The sequence below is a fragment of the Aulostomus chinensis genome, chromosome 18, assembly GCF_037954235.1.
Source record: "Aulostomus chinensis isolate RoL2024-O1b breed Wild chromosome 18, RoL_Achi_v1.0, whole genome shotgun sequence".
NCBI classification, from domain to species: domain Eukaryota; kingdom Metazoa; phylum Chordata; class Actinopteri; order Syngnathiformes; family Aulostomidae; genus Aulostomus; species Aulostomus chinensis.
The window spans coordinates 10,430,001-10,446,689 of NC_141337.1; the positions used below are offsets into that span (position 1 = coordinate 10,430,001).

Genomic DNA, 16,689 nt, shown 5'->3' on the forward strand with positions numbered 1-16,689 from the left:
GTTTCACTGCCTTACTCAACCTCAGCATCATCGCTTTTTGCAAAAGATCATCGTCAGAGGCGAGACAAGATAAGGAACTAGAGGTTTTGTGCTTCGACAAAGCTTCTTTCAAGCAACAATGTATTCAAACAAATAAAAGTACACTCAAACAATTACAGAGGTAAAGCAGGGTTGTGACATGCCGCCTGTTTCCTTCCTCCGTGCTCTCTTAACTCGCTGATCAACCGCTCCACTCAAGAATTTTTCTAATGACAGACGGATGGCACTGTTTCCCTGCTGGTGAATAGGTTCCACTGTCTCAGACATAGACACAATCACTTGTTCTCTTCTGCCTAAGAGAGCAAGAGGTGTGCTTGGGTTTCTTACCTGCCGAGTAAGGCTCCTGCCGCTCAACGCATATAAACTCCTTCCTCTCGTATTTGGCACGAATCCACTGATCCCGCAGCAGCCTGAAGAAGACAGGGTGTTATGTCTTTACCACCTGCTTGTACTTATTTCCTGGAAATGTCATATTTATTCGATACTTCACCCAAAAAAAAAGTGTTTTTAGCCCCGCAAGTACTAACTCATAGGTGTCTTGAGCTCCCAAGGATCATTACTGCCTCGCTCTTTTGTGAGCTCAAGCTAGCAGAATAACAGAATTGAACAAAATAAAATGCAACATGTCCTTGTTGGGTGAAATATTACCAACTTAGAAGAATCCCACATCTCAAGCTTCATTTAATGTCTCAAAATAGGCTTTTATTCAAATAATAAGCATTTTAGGGCTCAAATTTTAGACTTCAATTCAATTTATACACCTCTCTTGTTTTGCATCCAGCCTGGTAAAGGTGATAATATTTGTAATCTTTTGTCTTCTATGCATGTCATGGGTCCATCAAAGCACCCGCGAACAACGGTGACGTCACGTTCAACATCTCGCTTCATCACAGCTCAAAACCTTCACTGCAATTACACTTGGTTTCATTGCAACATATTTTAAGTCACAGGTCGGTTGAGAAAGAACCGCTGTCAACAGCTGTTTCCTGTTCATGCTGCAAGAAACTTCTTATCAATGAGGACTTTCTGCATGTCTGCCTAGCGGGTGCAAATCCATGATGTCACTATTTTTGTTGAGTGCATAATCTATAGAGGTGTATTCTGCACAAAACATCCGTTTTCTTTCAAATTTTGATGAGCTACAGCTAAAAATGATCATATATTGTCTATTTACTTGCATTACTCTATGTAGGTAGTAGAAATACATGAAATAGGGATGGAGGTGAGGTGCCATGACTTACGCGCAGTCTTTGTGTGTGGGCCGGTAATAGAATGCAGGAACTGTCTGTTCGTATGTGGCTTTGGCAGCATCGTTACCAGCAGAGGCCATAAACTGAAGAAGGTAGCGAGAGAAATTAGATGTTTCCAATAACTGAGATAGCTGTGGCTACATGCATGTGATGTGACTAAAAGTGGTGGCTGAGGACAGGTTTTACACACACACACACACACACACACACACACACACACACACACACACACACACACACACACACAGATATAATGAGGTGTTTGCAGCTTTGCCTCTCTGTGCTCAGAGTCCTGCTGCCATTGAAAGTCTTCTTTTGTTTAAGACGGAGTCCACTGTTCAGCATGCATTAGCAGTTAGCACACAGTAAAACACACACACACACACACACACACACACACACACACACACACACACATACACAGATATTGGTTGTGTCTGCCAGCTGCTAGCTCATGCCTTTCAGGCCATGCTGAATTAAGAGCGATTACTTGTTTTTCAGGCCAGAATGCAGGGGTGGAGGGGAGGTGGGGGTGCAGGAGGGGAGTGATGCTCAGAGTGCGGCAGGGTGGGCAGGCCAGACGCTGCAGGTGTCATTACAAGCCAACTTTTGGACAGTAATCAATGGCTGTGCTTCTCAAACACTGAGCTTCATTCAGTAGATGCATTAAAAAAAAAAAAAACTACAAAGATGTCTCCTCAGATGAATCAACGGAGAGACGTCCTCACCTCCACCTCAGATTTGTTCCAGGGATCCAGCAGTAGAGATTTCACTTTGCTGATCTGAGCTATGTTTCTGTGCAGGCCCGAGCAGCTGTGACACACGAACACACCCAGGGTGTACGACGCCCACTCAGGGCCTGCAACACAACACGGAGACACATCTGCAGTTGCACGCAAAAAAAAACAAAAAAAACTGATCACATCGCACCACTTTCTTCTGATAGGAAGATGACCACTGAAAGAAACCAAAAAAAAGATAAAGGACATATAACAGACAGTCAGACGGAGACAGATTACTGTGTGTCAAGTTCAGTTTCTCTCCTTCTCAAGAACACACGGCTACAGCTCCTTCAGTGCAGGAAGCCATTTGTCAATGTCACTAAGATTAAAAAAATGAATAAATCCTAAGTGAGCACATACAGGAAAGGCCGTCCGCAATCAGAATCATTTTTTATTCATATACTCATATTGTTGCTGCTGAGGAACAGATACTTTTCATTTGCTTAATATATTTCTTTCAGGGGCGGCACGGTGGTGCAGTGGTCAGCACTGTTGCCTCACAGCAAGAAGGTTCCGGGTTCGAGTCCCGACTCCAGCACCAGCACCGGATCTTTCTGTGTGAGTCTCCATGTTCTCCCTGTTCCTGCGTGGGTTCTCTCTGGTACCCCAGCTTCCTCCAACAGTCCAAAGACATCAAGAGAGGACGAGGCTGATTGATACTCTAAATTGACTGTAGGTGTGACTGTGAGTGTGAATGGTTGTCTGTCTCTATGTGTTGGTCCTGTGGTGGACTGGTGACCTGTCCAGGGTGAACCCCACCTCCCGCCCGAAATCTGCTGGGATAGGCTCCAGCCCCCCCTCGACCCTTAACAGGATAAGCAATAGACAATGGAGAATGGATGGATGGATCACTTCTGTATGAGTGTACAATACAATACATCATGTTATTTCAGTAACTAAAGAATGGGAAATAGCCTGGAAAAAAATAAGAATAAAAAAGCAGCACTATGGATATTGTATCATACCGCGATGCACTGCAGTGTGGATATTTTCTTCCACACTTATCTACTCAACAGCCACCAAAGCCTCATGTCATCCCAGAAAAACACAGAGTGGAAACAGCAACTGACATCAGCGGAAAATAATTTCAACATTATGTTCAATTAAAAATCTGAACATCAGCCAGTTCAGCTGAGGGAAGATGAACGTTCGACAGACAGAAAGAAACACGGTGAGCATCATTTTAAAAACCAAAGCAAAGCCAGGGAGGGTGGAGACCAGAGCATATTTGTGTTCATAATTTGCGATCACAGATGAAGCAATGAATGGCAGCACATTAGCACACACACACACACACACACACACACACACACACACACACACACACACACACACACACACACACAAACACACAAACAGATCTTCAAAATCTCATTTTCAGAATGATTACTCTGATCAGGTGAGATTCTGTGGTAGTGGAAGCTGGAAACTGGGCAGAACTCTAATGAAACTTTCAACCACGGCTAATGAAGACAAAATAGCAAGTAGCAAATAAATATTGCTTCCTTCTGCAATAACCACATAGCCACACACACACACACACATAATTCTGCATGTGTGAAAAAGAGTCAAGCTGATGTAGGTTTATCTTCACGAAGTCATTCGGAAAGGAGGTTTTTTTTGCACCACCCACACCTGTTTACTCTCTTCACACTGTGAGTCCATCATGTAGCTGATCTGATAAGTGCAACTAGGTGTGACCATCAGGGTGTGTGACCATCAGTGTGACCACTTCATTCTCCATGAACTCAGTTAAATCAGGCCCCTACCACTACACAAACTTCATGTGAGAAAATCCCTTAACTATATAGGATAGCTACTTATTAAAAACTAAGATTTAATTGAAAAAACAAGTTAACATCTCATCCTATGAGAGAATCTTCATTATATCAATTCTGGATTGCACTACTACCGTATATATCACTAACTACAGCGAAGGCGCACTGAGAAATGTTAGTTTACAGCAGTAATTCTGCCCCGAATTATCAGAATATAAAAACAGATTCAAGAAGAAAGTTGGCCATTGTATCCAGCATCTACGCAGCCTACCGTCAGCTCCGCAGTCGGCGCAGTTTCCGTTCCCAGGTTTCCCCAGAAGCTCATTCACACGATGTCTGTTCATCTCCGGATCCGAAGCCATCATGGAAATTATCTTGCTGCCTAGTGGCTCCAAACCTCCGACTCTCATGCATCAATGCGGCCAAGTGACGCGCCTGCCTGACTCTGGAGGGAGGTTCACTGGCTGAGCAGCGAACGTCTTATCACACACACACACACACACACACACACACAATACACGCATTCAACAGTCCTGCTGCTGCCTGCCTGTGCGATGAGACCTCCAGCGGACACTATGCTGCTACTGTCGCGGGACTTCCCCCGACTGCGTGTCAACACACTTTTACACCCTCGCTCGATGTCTCTTGACAGAACAAAAGAACTCCACTGCATCCAATATTCTAAATGAGGGATTATTTTATGTATTATGGTTATCTTTTTTTAATTGCTTCAATGTCATGTGACCTAGCGACATCAAATCAGTAGAGGTAATTATTACAAGACAGGACAAACAAGATTCGACTTTTTCGTGAATTCTATGCCATTTTCTAAATTCAATTCATGTTTCAGTGCGAAATGTATGTTTTTAATCATTTAATAACTTTTTTGCAAATCTCATGTATCTCTATTTAGTTTGAATTCGCAATCATAGCCGCCCTGTGACACGACTCCACAAAATGCCAGATATTACTAGACTGGAGAAATAATACAAACCTCTTTGCATAATTTTACTGCCTTTTAATTTCATATGTATATTTGAACAATTTTTTTTCAATAGCTAATGTCACGTGACCAAGGGACTACAAAAGGTATACAACATTTACTTATTAGACTACAAAAACAAAGCTCACCATTCTCCATTGCATTTTCCACATGATTTCTCCAGAGGTTATTTCTGTACAGTCGTCTCGAACAGACCAGATCTTTAGTATCTTACCGTGACAAACTGACATCGAGGTCACACCAAAGATGTTTCCTGAGTTTTATTTTTCAATATTTCTAAAAAATACAATGCATGGTAAAAAGGAGTTACAATTTGCACTAAATGTTGATACAAAGAAACCAGACTTGCTTGTCAAAATGAACATATTTGAAAAAAAAAACAACTCACATTTGCACCAAAGAAGAGAGAGAGAGAGAGAGAGAGAGAGAGAGAGAGAAAAAAAAAAAAGTCCACTTGCAGGCACATGTTCATGTTGGGCTACGGCAGATTTTTATATTTCTGATGAGTCCAAAATATCTGAAAACAATTATTTTTAAAAAAAAATTCGAGCTGATCTGGTAATCTGAGATCCTTGATATCCAGAGTCAGGAAACCGCTCTATCTGGAGGAGTTTGAGCTGGATCGAGAACGGTGGCGCCTGCGACCAGGGGACCTGGAGCGAGAACGGCGGCGCACTGGGGACCGCCTCCTCGGGGAGCGGGACCTGGGGTGAGGGAAAAACAAAACAATGTAGAATTACGGTCTTGCGGTTGTTTCCCAACGGGTCCAGTTGGAGTTTACATCCAGTTAGTCCAGGGTGTGGAGCAGAGTTTGAAGGTAAACTTTCACTCAGGACACTTGTGAGATGGGGAAAGATCACAGCCATGAAAGTGCTGAGGTGCATTCAATGGTTCAGACCAAAGAACGTAAACATACGAATGCCCACATAGTAGAGCTGCTGAAATCAAACACTCAAGGGCTTGGTTGCAGATCAATTATCATTCAAAATAAAGCCAAAGAATGCAGCGAGACTGACCTTCTCCTCATGCGTGGGGGGCTGCGACGCCACATTGGTGGCGGCGGAGGCATTCTGCGAGGGGGGGAGGGTCTACGAGGAGGAGGACGTACTCGTTGAGTCAGCACAGCGGATGCGGTAATTTCTTGTCCGTCAATCTGACCTGTCAATAACAGAGTTATCACCGTATATCAACATGACAGGGAATCCCAGTGACATCAAAGTACCAACATTCCAATTGCTGAGAGGCTGGGGGAAAATGGAACTATGTCAATGCTGAGATTAGTCACATGACTAATGTAACCAGCGCCCCCCAGCTGGACATGAAACATATGTCTTGTGTAGGCAGACGACGCTCCATTGTGCTGCGACAGGACAGGAGAAAGATTGGGCTCAAGTCTTTACGTTTCTGCTTGAGTAGAAGAAAAATTCAAAATGGTTTGTATTTTGATAGGCTTATGATCATATTTGGTGGTGTCAGTTTTGGGTGCAATGATGGTGCCCTTGCAAAATAATGTGTGTGTGTGTTTGTGTGTGTGGGGGGGGGTTCAATTCTAAGAACCATTTTTACACATTCCTATTTGCTGTATACTTTTACAGCTATTTACTAAAATATCCCAACAGATATGCTTTATCTAATGATCAAAATCTTAGTAAAACTTCCCATTTTCAGTGGAATGGTTGCTACTAGCTAACTCGGAGTTTGTTGTCGTTACGTGGAGCAAAGAGTACACTGAAAACAGCAGAACACAAGAGCAGGAAGGGCAGGGAATGCCGACTGAAACAATCGCCTGATGGCAAGCTTCTGCACACAACAGTGTTCTGCTAAACCAGACCATCGCCCCTTCAGATGAGACGGCGTTTGCCCTCGTCACAGGCAGAAAAAGCAAACATTCATTCACCTGTTCAACACGGAGATGAACACGATATCCTACCTCCATCCATGTGTTTGAGGGCCTTCTGAGCCTCCTCAGGAGTCTCAAACTCCACATAAGCATAGCCCTTGGACAGGTGGGGGTAAAGCCTCTCCGTTGGCATTTCCACAGTTTTGATTTTCCCATAAGTGGAAAAGATCTCCTGTATGTGGTCCTGTTTTAAAAAAAACAAACATAAAAAAACCAATGTGTCAGTACTGTGGTACTAAAAAAAAAAAGATCTGAATCCGTGGCACATTGATATTATCAATAAAGGAGCCGAATCTAATCTGAACCGTATGCACTCAAAAAAACTATGGGTTTCATTCACTGGTAAAAGGTCTTACAGTCTTGAAGAATAAAATGATGTTTCCCATTTTATGAATGAGGCACCTGACCTGAGATCTGTACAGGCTAAGGCCATATTATATCCAACTGTCATAATACTGCCTTCTTAAATCTATTCCGCTAAATATCTCTCAGCTGACCTTGGTGACGTTCCTCGTCAGCCGCCCTAAGTGAACTTTAGTTGGTTTGGGGCTCGGGCTTCTTTTCCTCCGCTCCTTATCATCTCCCCTCTTCTGTGTTTTGGACCTGCAGAAGCACAACATAAAAACAGTGATTTGAAGTCTAAATAGTGAGTAAATATTGTGTCGTTGCATTAGATAAAGTAACTCACGGTGAGCGGGAGCGGCGGCGGTTGTCATGGCGTCTGCGGCTGGGGCTGGGAGAGCCAGAGGAGCTGGAAGAGGATGAGGAGCGAGAGCTAGAAGAACCAGAGCGGCTGGAACCAGAAGAACTAGAGCCGCTTGAGGAACCTGAGCTGGAACCAGAGCTGCTGCTTGAAGAAGAGCTCGATCTGTACCAGGACATAAGCACACAAAGCAGATTAGGTTAGAAAAATGTGCACTTAAAACTGATGTTACTACCAGTGAATATACTCAAAATAAAACAACTGAGAAAACAAACCTGCTGCTGCTGCTCCCAGAAGATGCACTGCGGCGTTTCCTTATCTTCTCCCGTCCTCTCTCCTTGTCTCCATCTTTGGTGGAAGTCTTATCTTTGCCTCGGTCTTTGTTTTTCTCCTCCTCCTTCCTCTTTGTAGGTGATGGGGCCCTAAAACACGAAACAAAATGTTATTACTTTAAGAGCTAACTAATACGACCCTACCGCTAAAAATCATTGGCATCACCTATCGTCTGCTAAAATAGTCTGGTCTTTTACTACCAACAACTGTTATTTATGATTCCAAAAATGAATGAATGTCCTATTTCCACTTAGGATTCCTCGTTGCTCAGAGCGTGGACTCCTTGCTAACGTCATGATAGCTAGTATCCGTTTGATTGCTGGAAAAACGCTAAAGCTATATCAGTTTTCTTTGAATCTTGGAAGCAATCGTAACTTACTGGGTATGCATAGAATATCAAAAGTGATTCTTATGTCATCAACAAAAAAGTTCAAACTAGCAATATTTACAGTAACAACAGGTTAGTCTCGAGGACGAAACGCGCCGCCATTGATTTCATTGAACGGTCGCTTCACAGCAAACAACGTGAGAAATGCTCCGTTCATGAAGCCTGAAGGCTCGTCAAAACGTGGCCGTGCTTTTAGTACACAATAAAACATACAATGCAGTAAAGCTATCTAGAGCAAGGACCGGTAAAAAATGCTAAACTTACATTTCTTTTAATGGAGGTATGTCCGTCACTCGATGCTACGGGCGGTCCAAGAGACGCTCAATGATGACGCAAAGGAAGTGACGAAACCAATTTAGCGCCACTTACTTTGTTTATTTATGTTATCGATAAAAATGTCGAAGGTTGCGCTGTTACATCGAAGCTACGCCTCGACGGACTGTTACATCATGCTGTGCGACGACTTAACCGAATAGTACACGATCAACAATTTGCTCTCAAGGTGAGCGTTTGATTTTATAGGAAGTGCTAGCTGTTGTGGCTAGCTGGCTAAGCTAACATGTTAGATATCGGTACAGTCAGATACAGCAGGCTTACCACTGTAAAGCGCCGTTTTCTGTCCCAATCTTGTTTTTTTTTATGTATTTGCCGCCAAATTTCTAAATCTTAGCATTTTAGTTTAATTTGACACACGGAAAAATCATTAAATATTTGGAAACATTTTAAAAAGCGAATGTTTGACATTGGTGTCGGTTAGGAATTAAATGTTTAATCAGATGTTAAAGAAGTTGATCAACTTACCATTACTGAGCCAAGAGACTTTTTTGTTGTTTTTGCAGCTGGAATTTGGAGGTCCAGCTAATAATTTGTTACGAGGACAAAATTGAAATTTATTAGCATTATTTAATATTAATCTGAAATAATTGAAATGGCTTTTACATCCTAAAAAGATCCCTCGAAAAACTTGGATTTTTTTCAAATTGGTTTCATTTACTATTTCCATCCACAACAGGACATTCACATCTGTTGCACCTTACCTAATTTTTTTGAATTAATTTCTCAGGTGTTAACATTTTGATTTTGTTTTATCATAGCATAAAGGCCAATTTCACAAAGTTTCTCTGGACTGAGAAACCATGGGTCGGCTAGATGATGCTGCCAAACGTAAAGTTGTGGAGTTGCGGAAAGCTGGACTGAGTTTCCGCAAGATCAAAGCTGTGCTTGAGCTGGAGAACATCAAGGTGTCTGCCCAAGCCATCTACCTGTTCCTGCGAGAGTTCCAGGGGAGGCGTCCGGGGAGGGTTAGACCTGTGGAGGCTGGAAGCAACACATCACCAGGACATGCACAGACTTCGTCTGGCACAATCCAAGAAAATTGGAGTAACATTCATCTCCAAAACCTACTAAGGGATGTCACTCACCATCCTGGCTTTCCTGGAGCTGCAGACTTTACCAAACAGACACCCAGTGAACCAGATTCTAATGCCAAACTATCTGGGTCTGGGGAAAGCAGTGGAGGCAGCAGGCCAGATCAGCAACACCAGGGAGAAAAGGAAGAAAATGACATCCAGATAGTAAGTGTAACATCTCTTGCACAGAACAGCCAACAAAGAGGTCCTCAGTCAGCTGTGACAAGAACAGAGACTGGCACTGTGTCTTCCACTGGAACTGCATCTGCAGCATTCATGAGGAGGAGAGTGACACCTTCTCCAGCCACCAGTTCCATGCTGGCAGCTCGTAAAAGGCTTTTGGATAAAGCTTTGTCTCATAGGATGAAGGTATCCGCCAGCTTTCTAGTGTCACCATCCCAGCCATTATTATTTGTAAGAGTGATAAAGTGATAGTCTTGCATGTACAACTGATTTCAGTCATTCCAGCAGGTGGCGTCCTTGTTGAGGAGAGATCACTCAAGTGTCCAAGGTTCTGAGCTGAGGAGCGCAATGACACAGCCAACAGAAACTTATGACCTCACCGCTGAAAAGGTGAGACAACACAGGAGGCACTATGTCCTCATTAAGATGATCAAAAAGGCCACTCTGATTTTGTGAATGTACACCACTCATATCCTCCTCATGTTTGAACTGACTAGCCTGTATTTTCAAGAATATATTTTCTCTTTTTTTTTTCCAAATACCTCCCAGACTGTTATGGAGAGCCAGCCAGGAGGGAGCAGTACACCCAGGCGATTTCTCACTCAAAGACCCGGTCTGTCTGTTCGCTCCGTTCACCCTCCCCCTCGGGTCGGCGTTCGGCTTACTAACCGCCCACCGGCACCTTTGACATCTTCTGCTCCCAGTAGTTCCATAATCCACCTACAGACGACTGGAAGCCAGGCTGCTTCTCGTAGTGAGGGGAACCCAAGCCCCCAGCAAGGAAGTGGTTTGCAGGATCAGATTCAGACTCTGGGCTCTGAGGTGCGTAGCTTGGGCCTGGCAGTAAAGATGCTGGTGGAGCAGCAGTGCCGCCTGGAGAGGGAGCAGGTACAGCAGACGTACATTCAAAAGCAGATCCTCAGCACTTTACAGAACCTCGCTTCCAAACCAGGACGTTGTAGCGGTGTTCAACAGCACAACAAAACTCCATCACCCTCTACTTTGCCAACTGCCTCTGCATCTACCTCCTACAACCAAGACACGTTTACCTTCAATCAAGGCACGTACACTCAGTGCAGCCAAACCCAGCCAAGCTATAACTCGTTAGAGAGTTTAGAATCTGTTGAGGCCTTTAAATTACCAGTACTGAGCCCTACAAGTGGGAATGGGTTTCCACAGTGCAGCAGTGCCGAGAGCCTCCCTCTTACACACACACCCCCTCAAACACAACCATATGCAGGCACGTACCCCCAGCAGAACAGTCTCATGCCAACCTACACACACTCCTACGTCTCTACATATAGCCAGTCGCATCCTCAGGCATACAGAGGACTAGAAAGTAAAGATTTCCAGAGCAGCTGTTCAGGAAGGACTCTTCAGGACTGCAGCGTGTCCACCCAGCCGGTGATGAACTCCACCCACCCTCCACAGGATCAGCTGGTCAACATTATCAAAGTGGAGGGACCTTAGAGGGCTCTAGATTCCACACAGTCCTTGGTGTCAAAGGTGTTTGTGGATCACAAGGGCTCGGCATAGCCTTTATTTATCAACCCGATCTCATCACGATACAGGAAATGAGCGCGACCTCTTCACAGCGCCAAGATGGCACAACCTCGTTTTTGGTTTTTTTTGCAACCGTCAAGCAGTGAAGAGGTTTTGGTCATTTCACGTATGTTCTTTGACATCGCACTGTTCTCACTGTCACTTTAATTATTTAAGGGACATGTCTTTTTTTATTACGAATAAATGCTGTAGCATTTTTAAATTTTTATTTATTTTTAAGGTACATTTTTAACAGTACAAACAGCAGTAGCGGTTATTTGACACCGAACATTAACACAAAATGCTGAAATTTTTTCCCCATATTCCAAAAATATGTCTTCCAGAACACTCTGCACCATGTCTTTGAACTTCATACTCATCCCTAATCAGTAAAATACATCAATAAACTCAAAATTGTTCAGCTTTCAAGGACGTCACATGGACATCTGGATTTTGGCTTTCCAGCCAGTAGTCTACAGTAGGACAGTCCTCAGGATCTAAGATTTGATTTGAAATGTCCTGCTAGCACATGCTGGTGTTCCTCCCGAACGAAGGTAACAGTGCGGTTATGATTTGTTTGTAATACAGACGCAGGCAAACTGAAGATAATTACGGCGCGTGTCCTCCTTTGTAAGAATAAATGGTGTTTCTCTTATTAGCCATCACTAGAGCTGACATTATGAGCTCTTATTTTTCACATCTCTCTACGAACCGACCAGCAGAAATGAAAGAGATGGTTCTGATCCAAAGTATATTAACATGGAAGGTGTGTGGTGAGCTAACGTGTCGAAATGTTTTCCCCGTGCCACAACACATTCTTTTATGATAAAAGACTTCTGATGTTCATGTTACAATGTTTCTTAATCTTCTTGAAGAGCTGTGGCCGAACTCCAAATACCTTCAAGAATAATGGACTAAATTACAATAAACAAGGGAAACTGTCCATGAATTAAACATTATATTTTGTGGTTAATTATCGTGGTTTTCAGTTCAAAGAGAGCAGATTTAGCTTGTCAGACCTGGCTGATTGCACATAGTTGATGAGATTTAGGACTGAGTGTAAAACCCACTACTGGTGTCAGATTCAATTCTTCCTCTGTCACTCCCGGAGGAGGTGTGAAACGAAAGCGCTGGAGGAGGGAAGCGACGAAGAGGAAGAGCTCCATCCTGGCCAGACTCTCTCCGACACAAGCTCTCACACCTATAGAACAAATTACAGGAATGTTACACATCCTCTGGTGAAGGTGCGCTCTAGAGATGTTTATTTTTTTTAAAAAAATTACCTGCAGAAAATGGTAGAAAAGCATCTCTCCTCCTAAAATTCCCTTCTTTATCCAGGAAGTGGGCAGGGTTGAACGTGTGTGGGTTCTCCCACTCATCCTCATCGTTAAGAACAGATGACAGTAGGAACAGCACGTCGGTTCCCTGTAATGACGGAGGTTGATACACGTAGATTTCATGTAGTGAAATTTCTGACAGACTTGCAGATATCTTGAAATCAGACATAAAGCCAAACCAAAATGTAACCATGGTTTTGTTAAACTTTGCATGAGGATGTTTTTTTCCAAATGTCTCTGGACTTCTGAGTTCTTCCTCAAAGAAACACACGGTAGGACACTATGACGATTGCCGTGATAGGAGGATATATCACATTTGTGTGGCTGTTTTGAAATTCTGATTGAAATTCGGATTTCTGTGAGTGACCGTGTTGTCATCAGTCTCAACAGTCTGGTCCGAACTCGTTTGTTGAGAACGTACAACGGCCTGTGATAATTGTTCTACCTTCTTGATGAAGTAATCCTGGAAGGTGACATCTTGGAAGGTGTGGTGCGTGATCATGGGTGTCACTTTAGCCATTCTCTGTATCTCATGGACGACTGCATCGGTGTACGGCAGCTTCTTTCTGTCCCCGACCTGGACCTGACGGCCTCCTAGCACACTGTCCAACTCCTCCTGAACCTGGTCTGGGTGATGAAGAAGGTAAGAATTGAAGAAGACTGGAACTCTGGGACTTGGTGACTAGGCGCCCCTCATGAGAGTCCCTGCCCTGCTTTGTCCTGGCCCAGCCTCTAGAGTGACTTTTAGGGATCTTCTGCTCCATTGTTCTATTGTCCTGAAGCTGTCTTGCACGGGTCTTCCATTAGCCTGGCCTCCAGTACTCAGTCCACCCACCTGAGAACTCTAGCTTTAAGCCCTGTTCAGGTCTCTTACACACCCTGCTTCAACAACTCGGGTTGCCCACCCAAGCCCTCCTCTCCTGCCCCGCCCCTATGTGCCATCCTCCTGAGGCCCACAGCGTGAGCCTCCCAGGTCTGTATCTCGTGAATCAAAACAAGAGGAAAAGTGCCCTCCAAAGTAAATCTCATCTTATGAAGCAAACTTGACTTCCTCACTGGCAGCGATTTGCTGGTTAAGTGTATAAAGGTTCTCCCAAAAAGGCGCTGTTGGCAAATTTGTAAAGAAGTGTGTTCCCCCCCAAAAATTGAGGAGTTTCTAAGTGTTATTTCTTACCTTGTATTTCTGGATGCTTGGCCATGAGCAGCAGGCCGAATCGTATCGTGGATGCAGTAGTATCTGTTCCAGCAGCAAAGAGGTTGATCACTGTCACCAGCAGGTTGTCCATATGATAGTGAGGATTTGAGAGCTTATCACATATTTGGAGTAAAGAACATAAGGTGTCAGACAACATTACTTTTGAAGACAGTTTTTTTTTTTTTGCTGTTAGCGAGGTATAATCTTTACAATACTTAAGGAAGTAGCAACTTCTTGTGTACCTCCTGGTGCATCTGCCGGACGAGGAAGGAGTCTACCAGACCTCTGCACATGTGTGGATTAAGGGTCTCCTGTAAACCCTTGATCAGCTGACTGATGGCGCTCCTATTAGAAAACGCTGACTTCATCAGTTGCTTTCGGGCTCCAAGCCACTTGAACAGCCATGGAAAGCAGTTGTATAACTGGTGAACAAAGATGCATCTTAGGAGGAGGAGGAGGAGGAGGTTCTTTTTGTCCATCTACCTATGGATTCCCTCTGTCTAAAAGGCTCTGGGACATTCATAAAAATCACCAAGTTTTTCTTTAAGTTGCATGTTGTAACTCAAGGCCTCCAATCCTCTCTTCCCACTGGCCTTACTCCTTGGCCCTTACACACGTGTGATTACGAAAATATTCTCTTGTGTCCTCGTGCCCTGTTTTGGCCGGAGAGACTTGGGGTATTTAAGATGGGGAATCCCAGTATGTTTAAGAAGTAGTCTGTGATAGAGCCTCGATAGCGAAACATCTCAAAATAAAGTTTGTAAATTGGAGCTCTGGTGCCGGATCTCCTGTTTCCCCTCGCTTGTTTTATTTCCTGATCCAGCACCCATCACATTCGGGTATCTGATGCTTGTGTCACCTTGTCTTCGTGTACTTCCTTTCTGATATTCAGCATCTAAATTTGCAGTACATGACTATGTAACTTCATGCTCTGATCGCTAGATCGGTATTTTCTGTCGACCGAAGGCTGAGTCCCACTCTTGTAGAATCCAGACACCAGGATTTCTTTCAAATTTTAGTGATGACAGTTGGACAGAACTAGAATTATGGTGTTTTGTGGAACATTTGTCACACATTGATGTCAGTAATAGATAAAGGTTGCAGTTCTACCTGAATGGCAGGAGAACCTAAGAGCTTGGTGTTGTCACTGACACGATCCACCAGAGTGCTGAACTCTGGGTCGTCATATTCAAATCTTTTGCCATAGAGCATAGAGCTGATGATATTAGAGACGGCATAGTTTATTGGCTGGGTGGTGTCAAACGCTCTTCCTGGAATAAAAGAAATAAATAACAGAGGTGAATAAAATAAACAGTATTTTGATCAGCTCAATATAGAATTGGAGAAGTTTGTGTGACTGCGTTGACAGTCCTATCACCTTTTTTGTCTTTGAATAAATCAATCAGATGTTGGGTCTCCTCTATGATTTTCTCTTCACACGCTTTCTTGCCCATCCCAAAGTCTTTAAGGTTGGTCAGTGCAAAATGTCTCATCTCTTTCCAGGATTGTCCGTTAGCAAAAACTATTCCTGTAACGACATTTTAATTTTATGTTCAAATGTCAAACATTTTTTAAAGTTACAGACCAATACAATACTGAGGAAGCCTGTAGATTTATTATCAAAAAATAAGAAATCTTCAGATAAATATGAGGTGATCACCATGATCTAGTTTTAGGTCTTTGATAATCGTGGAAGGTAATTTTTCTCCGAACACATCATGGTTGACCAGAGCCTTTTTGATTGTCTTGTATCCTGTCACCACCACCACTTTTGCAGGTCCCATGTAGACTGTGAATACTGGGCCATACTTCTTCGAGAGCTGAAATGAAGGTTTCAAATGAATACACATGTAAAATAATTTTACATCCATTAAATTTGGTCAAATAATCAGACTCCAAAAATTGCATTATTGAAATAAACATAAATGTGTGATCACTGACAGTAATAAACTCTCATTCCGTACTTCTGTGTCTGAAAATGCATGCGTCTATGTACCTCACTCATGTTTTATATTGTGGTTAGTGTCCTGTCTCCCTGCGCGCTGTCTTTTGTCTTGGTCTGTCTTCGTTCCTGTTTTATTTTGAAAATCAGGTCTTGTCTTCTAACATAACAAATTCTGTGATTCATAATTCAAGCGGCTATTGAAAAACATACGTAGCAAAAAACATATTTATGTAAAAATAGGGTTTATGAAAATTCGAGCATTGTGTAACATTTACACATATTTAGCTAATCTTATCAAACACGTCAATCGTCTGTGCAAGCAAAGCCATCATCGCTTACCTCCCCCAGCGAGCTGTACAGAGACTTGGTATTCAACTGAAGTAAATTCCCAAACAGGGGCAGTGGCCAGGGGCCTGGAGGTTCCCTTCGCCGGGAGCCGGAGCTGGAAAAAAATAAACCAAAGACGAGCAGCAAGACAATAACCCCCAAGAGAGCGGTTGAACTGGGAGACTGCAGCAGGTCTTCCATCGCTGTGGCCAGTGTGTGTGTGTGTGTGCGTGTGTGTGTGTGTGTGTGTTCTCCTGAGCTTCTCTCTCCATGGAGATGCTTAATGTATAATAATCTAATGGGTTGTGAAACTGAGTAAAAAAAAATATGGCATGCAGACACTGTCAAAGGAGGACAGTCAACTATTAACACACTCCTGTCTGCTTACATTAGTCAGTCTTTAACCTAAGTAATTATTAACTCTAAACAAATATATAGATAAACGAGCAAACATAATAGGGTCTTCGCCTTGTGTTCATATTTAAGTATATATGTAAATTGTTTTTCTAATCATATGTAAACTGTCGATTTAATGTATTCACAGAGATTAGCCATTTTCCTTACGATGGCATCTA

At 43.2% G+C, this 16,689-nt stretch overlaps 4 protein-coding genes across 7 annotated transcripts in view; 1 reads left to right on the forward strand and 3 right to left on the reverse strand.

Moving 5' to 3' along the window:
• LOC147245091 (arf-GAP with dual PH domain-containing protein 1-like) overlaps positions 1–4,353 on the reverse strand; it is a 12,842-nt gene extending 8,489 nt beyond the window's left edge. Inside the window, exons 1-4 of the mRNA XM_086186215.1 lie at positions 4,121–4,353; positions 2,018–2,148; positions 1,281–1,372; positions 367–449 (exon numbers count right to left, since the gene is read on the reverse strand). Of these exons, the coding sequence (XP_086042341.1) occupies positions 367–449; positions 1,281–1,372; positions 2,018–2,148; positions 4,121–4,259 (445 nt within the window). The 5' untranslated portion in view covers positions 4,260–4,353. The remainder of the gene's footprint in view (positions 1–366; positions 450–1,280; positions 1,373–2,017; positions 2,149–4,120) is intronic.
• A 744-nt stretch (positions 4,354–5,097) lies between these two features.
• On the reverse strand, positions 5,098–8,615 carry rnps1 (RNA binding protein S1, serine-rich domain). Its single transcript, XM_086185428.1, has 7 exons — positions 8,441–8,615; positions 7,731–7,877; positions 7,441–7,620; positions 7,250–7,355; positions 6,783–6,936; positions 5,869–6,010; positions 5,098–5,556 (listed from the first exon to the last, which is right to left on the reverse strand). Coding segments are annotated over exons 1-7 (837 nt in total). The 5' UTR covers positions 8,443–8,615; the 3' UTR covers positions 5,098–5,450.
• On the forward strand, positions 8,491–12,364 carry LOC147245093 (uncharacterized). 3 transcript variants are annotated; one of them, XM_086185419.1, is made up of 4 exons: positions 8,491–8,678; positions 9,271–9,954; positions 10,045–10,158; positions 10,318–12,364. In XM_086185419.1, the coding sequence occupies exons 2-4, from the start codon at positions 9,313–9,315 to the stop codon at positions 11,236–11,238; spliced, it is 1,677 nt and encodes a 558-aa protein (XP_086041545.1). In that variant the 5' UTR covers positions 8,491–8,678; positions 9,271–9,312; the 3' UTR covers positions 11,239–12,364. The 3 variants fall into 3 exon arrangements, with proteins under 3 accessions (XP_086041545.1, XP_086041546.1, XP_086041547.1); XM_086185420.1 differs by having other exon boundaries at positions 10,054–10,158; XM_086185421.1 differs by having other exon boundaries at positions 10,057–10,158.
• On the reverse strand, positions 11,559–16,315 carry LOC147245094 (cytochrome P450 2K1-like). 2 transcript variants are annotated; one of them, XM_086185426.1, is made up of 9 exons: positions 16,127–16,315; positions 15,503–15,662; positions 15,221–15,370; positions 14,953–15,113; positions 14,085–14,264; positions 13,822–13,954; positions 13,093–13,274; positions 12,594–12,735; positions 11,559–12,511 (listed from the first exon to the last, which is right to left on the reverse strand). In XM_086185426.1, exons 1-9 carry the CDS (start codon positions 16,313–16,315, stop codon positions 12,324–12,326), a joined length of 1,485 nt encoding a protein of 494 aa, XP_086041552.1. In that variant the 3' UTR covers positions 11,559–12,323. The 2 variants fall into 2 exon arrangements, with proteins under 2 accessions (XP_086041552.1, XP_086041553.1); XM_086185427.1 differs by having other exon boundaries at positions 14,953–15,140; positions 15,176–15,370.
• Positions 16,316–16,689: the final 374 nt, after the last annotated feature.

Bases quoted from the DNA above. Each gene is read 5' to 3' on its own strand.
- LOC147245094 (XM_086185427.1), bottom strand. From the start codon at position 16,315: ATGGAAGACCTGCTGCAGTCTCCCAGTTCAACCGCTCTCTTGGGGGTT. The intron at 15,141-15,175 runs ATTGAGCTGATC...TATTTTATTCAC, and splicing joins ACAAACTTCTCCAATTCTAT to CTCTGTTATTTATTTCTTTT. The intron at 13,275-13,821 runs GTAAGAAATAAC...TTCATCACCCAG, and splicing joins CAAGCATCCAGAAATACAAG to ACCAGGTTCAGGAGGAGTTG.
- LOC147245093 (XM_086185419.1), top strand. From the start codon at position 9,313: ATGGGTCGGCTAGATGATGCTGCCAAACGTAAAGTTGTGGAGTTGCGG. The intron at 9,955-10,044 runs GTATCCGCCAGC...AACTGATTTCAG, and splicing joins CTTTGTCTCATAGGATGAAG to TCATTCCAGCAGGTGGCGTC. The intron at 10,159-10,317 runs GTGAGACAACAC...AATACCTCCCAG, and splicing joins ATGACCTCACCGCTGAAAAG to ACTGTTATGGAGAGCCAGCC.
- rnps1 (XM_086185428.1), bottom strand. The intron at 7,621-7,730 runs GTTTGTTTTCTC...GTCCTGGTACAG, and splicing joins TCTGGGAGCAGCAGCAGCAG to ATCGAGCTCTTCTTCAAGCA. The intron at 7,356-7,440 runs GTGAGTTACTTT...GTGCTTCTGCAG, and splicing joins CGCCGCCGCTCCCGCTCACC to GTCCAAAACACAGAAGAGGG.